Source organism: Erythranthe guttata, chromosome 13 (genome assembly GCF_056151865.1).
Source record: "Erythranthe guttata isolate IM_541 chromosome 13, IM_541, whole genome shotgun sequence".
NCBI classification, from domain to species: Eukaryota; Viridiplantae; Streptophyta; class Magnoliopsida; order Lamiales; family Phrymaceae; genus Erythranthe; species Erythranthe guttata.
Genome location: NC_142545.1, coordinates 6,203,847 through 6,215,989, shown reverse-complemented (window position 1 = coordinate 6,215,989; position 12,143 = coordinate 6,203,847). Strand labels below are relative to the sequence as shown.

General features: G+C 33.9%; 1 protein-coding gene across 3 annotated transcripts; it reads left to right on the top strand.

Annotated features, from left to right (window-relative positions):
- The first annotated feature begins 3,222 nt into the window (after window positions 1–3,222).
- LOC105964342 (putative sugar phosphate/phosphate translocator At1g06470) lies at window positions 3,223–11,951 on the top strand. 3 transcript variants are annotated; one of them, XM_012988868.2, is made up of 13 exons: window positions 3,223–3,502; window positions 3,814–4,425; window positions 4,523–4,689; window positions 4,927–5,012; window positions 5,974–6,023; window positions 6,505–6,572; window positions 7,086–7,186; window positions 7,336–7,348; window positions 8,467–8,651; window positions 10,212–10,298; window positions 10,467–10,561; window positions 11,251–11,395; window positions 11,682–11,951. In XM_012988868.2, the coding sequence occupies exons 2-12, from the start codon at window positions 3,962–3,964 to the stop codon at window positions 11,357–11,359; spliced, it is 1,425 nt and encodes a 474-aa protein (XP_012844322.1). In that variant the 5' UTR covers window positions 3,223–3,502; window positions 3,814–3,961; the 3' UTR covers window positions 11,360–11,395; window positions 11,682–11,951. The 3 variants fall into 3 exon arrangements, with proteins under 3 accessions (XP_012844322.1, XP_012844323.1, XP_012844324.1); XM_012988869.2 differs by having other exon boundaries at window positions 11,679–11,951; XM_012988870.2 differs by having other exon boundaries at window positions 3,368–3,502; window positions 3,832–4,425.
- The last annotated feature ends 192 nt before the right edge of the window (window positions 11,952–12,143 follow it).

Below are 12,143 nucleotides of genomic sequence, written 5' to 3'. Positions count from 1 at the left end.
CAATAACCGTGCGAACGTTCTAGGTATTATAAATCCGTTCGTGTGCGACTTAGGGAAACACATTTCCCTAATCACCCCACTATCAACTCTGGCCAGAGATTCCTTGGATTATAAACCGTCAGAAGACACAGGACATCCATGACTACTCAAGCGCTCGAATCCCCTACTACAATGCACAGACTTCACACTAGATTTCGGATTGCACGAACGTTGGCCCTTGGAGTGGTCCGTTGTGGGACTCAGGGACAGGTCACGATAAAATCGGTCCTCTAGTGAAGTCACGGTGATGTCTGGGTCTTAAGGACTAATGGTGTACAACTATATCTTAGAAACCTATTACTCGATGAATGAGAACCACTTATAGATTTCTAGGGCGAGGGAGTTCAGTGAACTCATCTAGTATGAGCACCCACTCAAGTATGCCGATGTCACAACACCGAGGACTGATGAGACGCAGTACACATACACTAAGTGCTAGTCTCAAAAGGGAAAGGCCGGTATCCTCATTATTGGCGTAACCCATCGACTAGGAACAAGGTTTAACAGTTACATTACATTGCTGAGTTATCTCACGATTCTACTAGACCAACTCACAGTAATAGAGTAACTCGTTAGGACTATATCTATGCTGCTTGCATGGGATAAGAGATATAGAATGCCAAATGAAATATTTTATTATTACGAACGAAAAACGATTGTTTTATTACAAGAAAAAGAGAAAGACCACAGCCACAAGTTGGCTTGCTGGTCACCTACTCTAACATTTTGGTAATTACCAATAAGTGGGGGTGTTTTCCACCATTTGGCCTAAGTTCGGGAGGATTTTCGTAATTTATCCTATGAAAAACGATTGTTCTTTTTACAACTTAACGTTTGCTTATACCCTGATAATATTTTAAATAATTTAAATGTCAGTTTGATAATATAATTAAATATTAATTTCTAATATATTTCATATGTGTTTTTTGATACTTTAGCTATCACACATAAGGAATTTGATATAAAGGTTGCGAGAATGAATAAAATTGTTTTTGATACAAAATAATAGATCATTGCAAAAAACATTGATGCAAAATCAGAATTAGGATTGTGATTAGTATCATCTTTAGAATTAAGATTATAATTAATATTCTTTGAATTAGTATTAGTATTAATACTAGGATTACGATTCGGATTAATGTAGTATTATAATGAATATTAGAATTTTGATTAGGATTAATATTAGTATTAGAATTATAATTAAAATTATGATTATGATTAATACTACAATTAGTGACATGTATTACTATCAGGATTATGATTAACATTAGAATTATGATTATGATTAGAATTAAGATTAGAAATATAATTAGATTAATATTAGCATTAGCATTAGCATTATTAGTGTTAAAATTATTAGGGTTAGGGTTAAAATTATGATTAGTAATATGATTATGATTAGAATTAGAATCATGATTATTGTTATGAATAGAATTAGGAATAGGATAAGCATTTGGATAATATTAGGATTATTATTACAATTAGCATTAGCATATTTAGATTAGCATTAACATTAAAGTTAGTATTAGGATCAGTACGTGTACATTAGCATTAACATTGACAATATTAACATATTAGTATCAGTATTAGTACATGTACATTAGCATTAACATTAACAATATTAACATATTAGTATTAGTATTAATATTAGCAATATTATTAGTAGTATTAATATTAGTATTAATATTAATATTAATATTAATATTAATATTAATATTAATATTAGTATTAATATTAATTCAGTGATTGTTAATAAGACACCGCCAGCGGGAGGGATGAAACGGCTATCATGGGATGAGATGCAACAAAGATGGGAAAATAATTTGTGTTACAATTGCGACAAGAATTTTGTTCCTAGACATCGATGTAAACACGCACAAGCTCTCTTGATTGAAGTTGTCACGGGGAAATAGGCATCAAAACTAATATGAATGAAGTCACATATGACGAAGATTATTTAGCTTGGGCTGAGTTTTGGTACAACACCACATTTCATCAATCGATTGGAATGACACCGTTGGAAGCTGTATACGGGTACCACCTCCTTCTTTGGTCCAATATACTCTGGGGACATCTATTGTTTAAGAATTAGATCAGACTTTAAGGACGCGGAATGAGATTATAAGGGAGCTTAAAGCAAATTTATCCATGGCTCAATATAGGGAAGGTTGCTTATCGTTTGGATTTGCCAGAATCAGCCCGCATCCATCCGGTGTTTCACGTGTCTTTACTACGAAAGAAGATTGGAGAAAACGACACAACCATATCTACTATACCGCCATATGATGCTGATGGAGGACCGGTCATGGAATCCATACATATTTTAGGGAGAAGAACAGTGGCGGCAAATGATGGTAGAGTACAAGAGGTTTTAGTGCAATGGAAAGCACTTTCACCTGAGGAGGGCACATGGGAATCTTATGGGGAGATGCTAAAAAGGTTTCCGGACTTGAACCTTGAGAACAAGGTTCGTTTTGAAGACAATGAGAATGTTACGATTCAGCGTAATAGACGTCAACCAAAACCAAACCCGAAGTACTTCGAATAAGAGTCTTGTTTGGATAGCTTTTATTGGTTATGTTTTCTTTATTTAGTTGGTTATATTTTCCTTGTTTTTAGTTGGTTTTATTTACGTAACTTTGGTAGTTTTGGTGAGTTCGTTTCTAGTTTCTTTTCCATTGTAATATTAGGAGATTGACATGACTAATAGTTTTATCAGAAAAATAATAGTATTAAACTACTCTTACGTTTGTAAGAACTCTTTTGGTTACCTTGTGATTTCATCAGGGTTCTCTCTTACATAAATTAGGGTCTTTCCTACATTGAATTTTATAAGGGGATCTTGCTAATTTTCTCAATATTTAATTGCATATCATATGTTACGACTCTTGATCAAGCTAAGGTTTATCTTTCTTTATTCCATTCGATTTTGTTTTATTGTCATATTAGTGTTTTTACTCATTTTGAAACTCATTTCCGTGAATCGCACGGGTGAATGTTGAAAACAGGCACATCCTCCGATAAATAAACCTTTTCCTTTATTTTGTTAATACACATGGCAAACAATATTTACACATAACCAAAATCAACAATCCAAAATATACATTTGACTTTTTTTTTTTCTTTTCTTTTCTTGATGAGTAAATATAGTAATATACATTTGACTTCACAATCTGCAAAATCAAACCCAAAAAATCATGTACACCTAATTACTTGCGAGAACAAGATTTATGTACTAAATAAAACACCACTCACTAATCATAATATGCATTTTCCGTTTAGGTTAAGAGCTACGAAAAATATAATTTGGGTTTGGTAGAGCTGAAACAAATAATTAACAGCTTAACTGCCGACAAGACTTTCACCACACACCAAACCAGAAAAGAAAGTAGAGATCCAATCAACCCGGAAAATCCCCAATTGCCATTTCGATCCAGAAATTGAATTGCACGCTTCACTTTCGGTAATCTCCTTTTTGCTATTAATTTTTCTGTAATGCCTTTTTTGATTCTTGATCTCACTTCGCTTGATCCAAATTTGCATTTGTCGGCATGGGCATTAACTTGTTTTTCAGTTGCCACTTCAAATTTCGGGTTTCGGGTTTCGGGTTTTGGGTTTTGGATTTTTGGGTTTCGGGTTTTTAATCTATCATGTTCTTATTCTGATTCTGCAGTACTAGTGATTAGAGTTTAGATTTTCTGAAATTACTTATTGTTTTTTTTTTTTGGGGGAAAAATGTCTGAAGGAATTTTTATTTGTTTGTCTTATATGTAGTTACTATTGAATTGGCAGCACGGGGAATTCCGGTAAAACATTGTATTCATCCGGTTTTCAGATTAAGCTTTCTTTAGTTTTCCTGTTCGATTTCGAAAGAAACAGCTAATATTGAAATGCGGGTTAGAGTTTAGGGTTTAAATGGGCAATGATAGATAACGATTTAGAAAGTGTTGAGGAAGGTGGAGCGAGTAAGGTCAAGCGAATCGGAATCAGGAGGGAACCTTCGTTCTCGGGCTGGTACGACGAGGATGGAATCCCGTATCCATCTCAGTTGATAAATGACGAAGTGAATGTAGAAGAATTCGATTTTAATTTGCCCTTGGCTCAGACACGTAGCTCCGAAAACGACAGTTTAGACAGAGAGAGATTTAGTCCTAGGATGGAGCGTGTTGTCGGAAGAGAGAGTGACGGTGCTTCCGCGAATGGTTTGAGAGATCAAACCGAAAAGAGTTACGCTCCTTTCGACATTGAAAACGCCGACGAAGATGAGAGATATACTAACCATATAGTCGATAACCAAAATGCACGTAATCCGATATCGATGGCTGATGTGCTCAAGACACTGTTCTTTATACTCGTTTGGTACACGTTCAGTACATTCCTTACACTGTAAGTTATGGATGGCATTTTGGTGAATTTGTTGCTTCTGAAGAATATATTTCGTTCGTAATTTTTTTTTTCTTTTTTGTTTTTTCTGTCGGAGCAGGTATAATAAAACTTTATTAGGGGATGACATGGGTAAATTCCCGGCCCCACTATTGATGAACACAGTTCACTTTTCGATGCAAGCTATACTTTCAAAAGGCATCACATGGTTTTGGTCGGACCGATTCCATTCCTCCAATATGTCGTGGAAGGATTATTTCGTACGAGGTAGGTAAAAATTTACATATCCCGTTTATCGTAATTCTACTTACTCGCCCGATATATAGTTAGAAACTTGTATAGCCGTATATAGTTTACTTCATTCGATTAAAGTACCGGTTTGACCTTTCCTCTAGGAGGTGCATTATGTTTCTGAATAGGCGTACGTAGGTTCGATTTTTCTAATGCTAGTATCATTAACTTTTTCTGACAACTAATGGTACAGATGGCCTTTGCCTTTCACAGTTGTACCTACGGCTCTCAGCACTGCGATGGATGTTAATCTGAGCAATGCATCTCTCGTTTTCATCTCCGTCACGTTTGCCACTATGGTTCGTCACCTTTCTCCTATTAATTTTGATAATGATTTATGCTTGTCAAATTCCTTCAAAACTTCAAGGAAAGGTCTAGTTATGTTATATATATATATATATATATATATATATATATATATATATATATATATGTGTGTGTGTGTGTGTGTGTGTGTGTGTGAAGTGCATTGGTAATAAGAAGAGAATGACTTGCTAAGCAATATAATATATTAAGGCCTCGTTTGGTTGCCAAGATAAGATTAAATAATTTAATGAGACCCAATTATATTATTGGACCTTGGAAGATCCAATAAAAAACATACCTAAAAGGCGAATTATTGGGGATACCAAACATAATATTTGCGGGTCAACCTGGCAATCTATTTGGGATACGAAACATCAAACAAAGTCCAATTATTTAGTTAAAAATGGCTAATTTCCCCAACCAAACGAGGCCTAAGAGGAAAATGAATTGGGAATGAGATTTAATTTGATATCATCGACAGTAACTCTGGGACTTGGTTTATTTTGTCTGATCTTTTCTCTGGCTGGGCTGGGTTCAAATTTCTTGTGACCAAGAAAGTGAAGTGAAGATTAGTCAAACAATATATTTTCTTGAAGAATATACAATAGGATTATCGATATTGAAATCAGTTAACTCTTGGTAGAATGTTGTCCTTAAGAACTAATAATAATCAAGACCAGAAGAGTATCGTTTTGGATCTGATTGCCCTTAAGAATCAAAACACCGTAAAACCCGTTATGTACACATGTTTCGTACATTTCTTATTATACAAATGGAAGGTAACACTAAACAAATGACTTACATACGCAAGGCAGAGAGTCGCTATTGCAAATGTTTTCTTAAAATGGTGGGCTACAACAGCTTTGCTCGATTCTCAATTTTCGTGCATCGGCATATTTTACTTATATTGTAGTGTAAATCAGATAATGAAGTCCATTATTTCTTTATTTGCAGTGTAAATCAGCATCACCAATATTTCTCCTTATTTTTGCCTTTGCTTTCAGGTATTTCTCCTCTGACTAAAATAGTATTTCCCGTCTTGTGCACTATTTACAAATTCTATCACTTTGAAGATTGTCGTTTAAGAATCTTTTTCGTAAATTGTTTAGGAGATAAAAACAAGTATTATGAATGTTTAAACAGTCCTTTTTCTAAATGTTTACTGTTTAGACAGTCATTAATTAGTTAAGAGCGTGTAATGATTTTTATATATGATTAAGAATTTGCCGTATATCTTACCGACAGCTATTCTGGATGGTGTTGTTTATAACTTCGGTACACTCATTTGTTAACATGTAAATTTTGGTAAAATAGATAATGGATTTCTCTATTTGTTAACTTCTTCTGTTTCTATTTTTATTTTAAATCCAAATCATATAATGAATTGTTTTCTGTTTTCTTTTCTTCTCTTTTTCGTTTCGGCTTTTAATTGCACAAGTATTTAATCCTTTGAGCTGACTCTAGTTTTTTTTGTCGTTTCTGAAGATTGGAGTCACCAAGTGTTAAGCTACTTGGCATTATGTTAGTAATCTCTGTTGGGATACTATTAACAGGTATTAAAATTCATCTCGTAGAATATTATTATGTTAACAGTTTATTGACCGTATTCGTGATGAGAACATTGAGAAGTTTAAGAAGACAGCATTTTCACTGGTTTGTAAGATCATTAATGTTTTTTCCAACATAAATTCTGTAAGCTATTATAAGCTGCATACATGTTTAATGATTGTCTACTTCAAATAAATGGTTTTTTTAATTTTTATAAAGCTAACCGGTTTTAGACAAAAAAAATCGATTTTCTTGCTGCTTTATTTATTATTTATTATTTTTTTTAATAAATTGTAAATTTTTAGCTCATAAATAAACACTAGAAATAGAAACATATAAACAACAGAAAGACCCTGGATTAACAGTTAATATGGTACGTTGTGAGAAGTAATGCTTTATTACTTCTAAATGGTATAGTCGTTCTTAAAACCAGGAAAAAAAATGCAGCCCACATAAGTTTCTGTTTTATTTTATTTAATTTTTTTTGTCCGTAACCCTTTTGGTGGGTAATAATGCAGTTGCAAAAGAGACAGAGTTTGAGCTTTGGGGTTTTATATTTGTTATGCTTGCTGCTGTCATGTCCGGATTCCGATGGACGATGACACAAATTCTACTCCAGGTATTATCAATATTACACGTGACTTGTATTAATACAAAATTGTTTTATTTAAAAAAAAATATGTTCGTATAAGCTCTCACACCGTTTATTTGTTCTTGGATATTTTCTTTCGTTGATTGTTATATGGTGATATCAAAACGGGCATGAAGAAAGAAGCCTATGGTAAGTGTTATTAATAACTACATCCTTTTTTCGTATAAATTCTAGCAACTCTTATTGCTATTGATATCCATGATGTCACATTTTAGGTTAGTTTGGGCATATTTGCATCACAAGTTTCTTTTTAATGTTGAAGTGTCATATTTGCGGTAAAACGCATTCATAATTTCAATTACGCATTCAGTTTTTTTACTGAAAGGAAAGGTCACGCGAGTGAATATCAATTTGCGCTCTTTACGTTACCTATCTTTACTTTAGGTCACGTGACTTTATCGCATATTATCCCTCTGAAATTTTTGTACCACGTAAGGGAATGAAATTGCTAAAGACCACTAATTGCTATGTTAAAGTATGTCTACTGGAATTAAATAGTTTCTTCCATTCGCCAAATGAGATATGCGTGCTATTAATTTCGGCACCAACACGCAGAATCTTTAACATCATGCTAAAGAATTATGCAGTACATTTTGTTAGATTATACGAAATTCCATAAAATTCATTCGCCTGAGAAAATTTTACAGTTCATTTTTCTAATAACACCATCAAATTGCCCTAAAAAAAGTGTCGGTAATACATTTAACCGTGAAACGAATTCCGCATAGTTTACTCTTCATAGTCCATAGGTCTTCTCACGAACGACATTTTTGTTTTATTGAATTAAATAGAATCATCGACTAGTCAGTAAAATATGTTTAACAAGGATGCCTCTCTGTCAGCAAGCTTTACTGCAATAACTTCTTTAAGTTTTTTACAATTAATGTACAACTTCGATTCTTTACAAGAAATGTCCTACAACCGACCCCAAAGTGAATTAAACCCTCCCCTACCTAACAATTAAGGGGTTATTTCTATGCTACACCCGGTGAAGGTTACACCGGGTGATTTTTTACCGTTGATCTACACACACCAATGTGGATGTGTGTGTGTTTGTGTGTATATGAATGGTAAAGATCTACCCGGTGTATTTCACCCGGTGTAGCATAGTATAAGCCCAATTAAGGAAGATTTTTATTACATTATTGACAGTTCATCTTTAAACCTAACTGTTGTTAAAATTGATGTTTGATGTTGTACTACCTGTTTATGTGTCTAACAAATGACGTTTTTGTCCTTTTTCCTAGGTCTAAAGAATCCACTTGTTTTGATGAGCTACGTGACACCAATTATGGCAATTGCAACTGGTCTATTTTCTCTGATTTTGGATCCATGGGATGAGTTTAGAAATAGCGATTACTTTAACAGCTCATGGCATATCGCCCGAAGTTGTTTGCTCATGTTATTTGGTGGAACTCTCGCTTTCTTCATGGTAAACTATCTTTATTCAACGTTTCGAAATCCGTGATATTTTGTTTGACACATTCTCACTGTTTTTGGTTTATCTGCTACTTTATTTACTTTATTTACCAACTCTAAAAGGTCTGTTATCTTATTAGTGGTTCGGTGGGTACATGAATCCTTATATCAGAATCTATCGTACCTTTAAGGCTTTGTTTGGTTCATGGATTTTTGAAATGAGAAAAAATGAAAATGCAAAAGCAAATGAAAATTAAGGAATTTGAGAATCTGTAATTCTGTATTATGTTTGGTTGCTTAGGCAAATGGCGATGAAAATGATTTTTTAGAAATCAATTTCCTTACTTTTGTATGGTAGTTGGAAAAAAGTGAAACTGAATATTACAAGAAAAGAAAGTAGAAGAAGAGAGAAAAGAGAAAAGAGGAGAGAGAGGAAGAGAAAAGAAGAGAAGAGAGGAGAGAGAAGAGACGGAGAGGGGAGAGAGGAGGGAGAGAGAAAGAAAAGGAGAAGAGAGAGTAGAGAGAGAGAGAGAGAGAGAAGGAATGATATATAAGAGAGAGAAGAGGGAGAGAGTAAGAGAGATGTCAGCAGGAAAGAAAAACAAGAAAGAGAGTTGTAGAAAGGAGAGAGAGAGAAGAGAGAGAGAGAGGAGAGAGGGAGAGAGAGAAGGAAGGAGAAGAGAGAGAGGAGAGATGACTGGTAAGAGAGAGAAGAGGGAGAGATAAGTCAGCTAAAAGAGATACGAGAGAGCTGTAGAAATTTTACCTGGAGTTTTCCTCACTTTTTTTGAGGGAAAGGCATTTTCCTAGTTTTTGTGCCAGTTTTTTCCTACTTTTTACTTCATATTACTTTATTTAGTATTTTACCTTGTAGCCAAACATGAAAAGTGATTTACCTAATATTTTCACCTTTTTACTTGTCATTTTCCATGAACCAAACAGAGCCTAAAAGTATGATTTCGTTGTCCGTTTCCCAACTTTTTTATGATACCTATTATAACTGCTTTTTCTTTTTCTTTTTTTCCTTTTTCTTTTTTTATTTTTTATTTTAGAGAAATTCAAATCTTGTTACAAATTGGGAAAGTAGGGGAGAGGGGCATGATTCGTATTATACCAGTAGACCAAGTTAATATGTAGATTAATTATTATGGTTTAATTAGGTAAAATGTGATTGACGTCGCAATGAATGCATTCATATACTATACTCTTCATCTTCCTATCGTCATTTCAACAACATTCCTCTTTGTTTTTATTTTCATGAAAGTTGTGTGATTCGACTTCTTTTCTTTCCTTGACAAAAAATGTTAATTTTAGAGGTTAGGATTTTTTTTCAACTATCTAATTTTTTTAATAAATACTTATTAACTTTTAATTCTCGTTTTAATCAATTAACTTATTAAACTCTATATAAATAATTTACTAAAATTACATGAATCACGTGCAAATGCACGTGTCACTTGCTAATTTAAAGGAAAAAAAATAGATCATAAAAAACCCTTCTCGAGTTTCTACTGATTAAGTTTCGAGTTTTTTGCTCTTTAAGAAAAAGCTTGACTTGTTGGTCTTGTTGCAGGTTTTGACGGAATATATTCTCGTGTCTGTAACTAGTGCAGTAACGGTAACTATCGCTGGGGTTGTGAAAGAAGCTGTTACTATTTTGGTACGAAATTCTACGATTCTATTAAGTTTTTGAATTGGCATCTTACTGAAAAATGCAAGAATCGGCACTTTTCCTTTGTCGTGTATTAGACATTTTCTGCCGTATTAATCAATTTGTTTTTTGTGTTTCCTTTCTTAAACTGAATTTGAGATTTTAATAATTTTTCAGGTAGCCGTGTTGTATTTCCACGATGAATTCACATGGCTGAAAGGGTTTGGCCTCCTAACGATAATTTTCGGTGTCAGCTTATTCAACTGGTACAAGTAAGTAATCAAGCTGCGTAACATTCGAAGAAACTTTACCTTATCATTGTTCCTATTTCCGATTCTCGGTCGATTAAAAATTATCATATCCCTTGACATAAACGATTTGTTTTAATAACTTATTCCAATATCAAAATTTTTGGCTAAAATTTTGACTTTAAAAATAGGGCAAATTACGGCCACCCCCGAGGTATGGCCAAATTACGAAAAAACCCCTCTTGTTTGGGTCATTACAGCCACCCCCTCCTTTTAAATTATTTACCGAACCAAATCGTATATTTAGTTCGGTAAACGGTATGAAATGTTGGCGTACCGAAATTTCGGTTTGGTTTTACCGAATTAACATCCCTAAATTTACCTCTGGAGGGGTCTTTTGGTATGATAATACATAGTTGAGGGAGGTGGCTGTAATTACCCAAACAGGAGGGGGGTTTTCGTAATTTTACCATAACTCAGGGGGTTGGCCGTAATTTGCCCTTAAAAATAACCAGAAACTTTTACCATCGTTAACGGACTTGTCTTATGCCTCTCCGCTTTAGTTTTTTTTTCATAAAAAAATTAAATATGTTGTGATATCTGATTTTTCATATTCTTGATGGTTTGATATATATTGAACAACACTCGGGAAGTAAAAATATTATTGGCCTTTTACCTAGCTGCTTAAATATCGCCTCAATTTTGTGAATCAGGTACGAGAAGTTGCAGAAAGGCGAAACGACCGTCGGATCACCAACACATGACGCAGCTTCAAAATATGTTATCCTTGATGAGATGGATGAGGAAGACGATGGCCCTTAAAACCTCAATTTGTGCATTTGAATCGATAAACTTTGAGTAAGCTTTTATCATACTTTGATCGTCAAATTTTTACTATATTACATTAGGCAAATCTTTCGTTGTGCAAAGTAGTGGAATCCATGCTCGATTCTTTTCTCAATCATCCTTTGAGTTCCGTTATTCATGCCTTTCATTTTGTTTAATAAAATTTGAATTTACAAATGAGATGGTACTCTTTGATTTTTATTTATTTTTGGATCGATTGTATAAGCTGTTTGATTTTGATATAGCAACGGTAGCTTCAAATTAGGTAACGATGCCTTTGTATTATTGATCGTAGCAGGAATGACAATGGTAGCATCGTATCTTCAACTTGTCAAACGGACCATGTATCGTTGATTCGATTATACGGAGGAAATTAAATGTAACCACATACGGGAAATGAATTTGTGAATGATTTATAAACATTTGTACCGTTTGTTGAGACGGGCTGACGTCGATTTTCTTGTATCAATGTTGTGCAAAGTGATGTAGAGTTTATAATTTTCGGGACTTGAGATTCAATTGCCACAATTATTTGGACTGTATATTATAGTATTCTACTTGATTTTCATCTTCCTTTTCTACTCCAATTGTTCAATTACTACTTGAGGTATAATTACATTTTTGTCCCTAAGGTTGGCACCGTTTTCACTTTCAGTCCTCCATTTACCACGGCCAATAAAATACACTTTGATGTTGCCAATTTTTATAGCATATGTAGCAAAGGGGCTCTTCATCAATTTCTCATTCAATAAATAACATA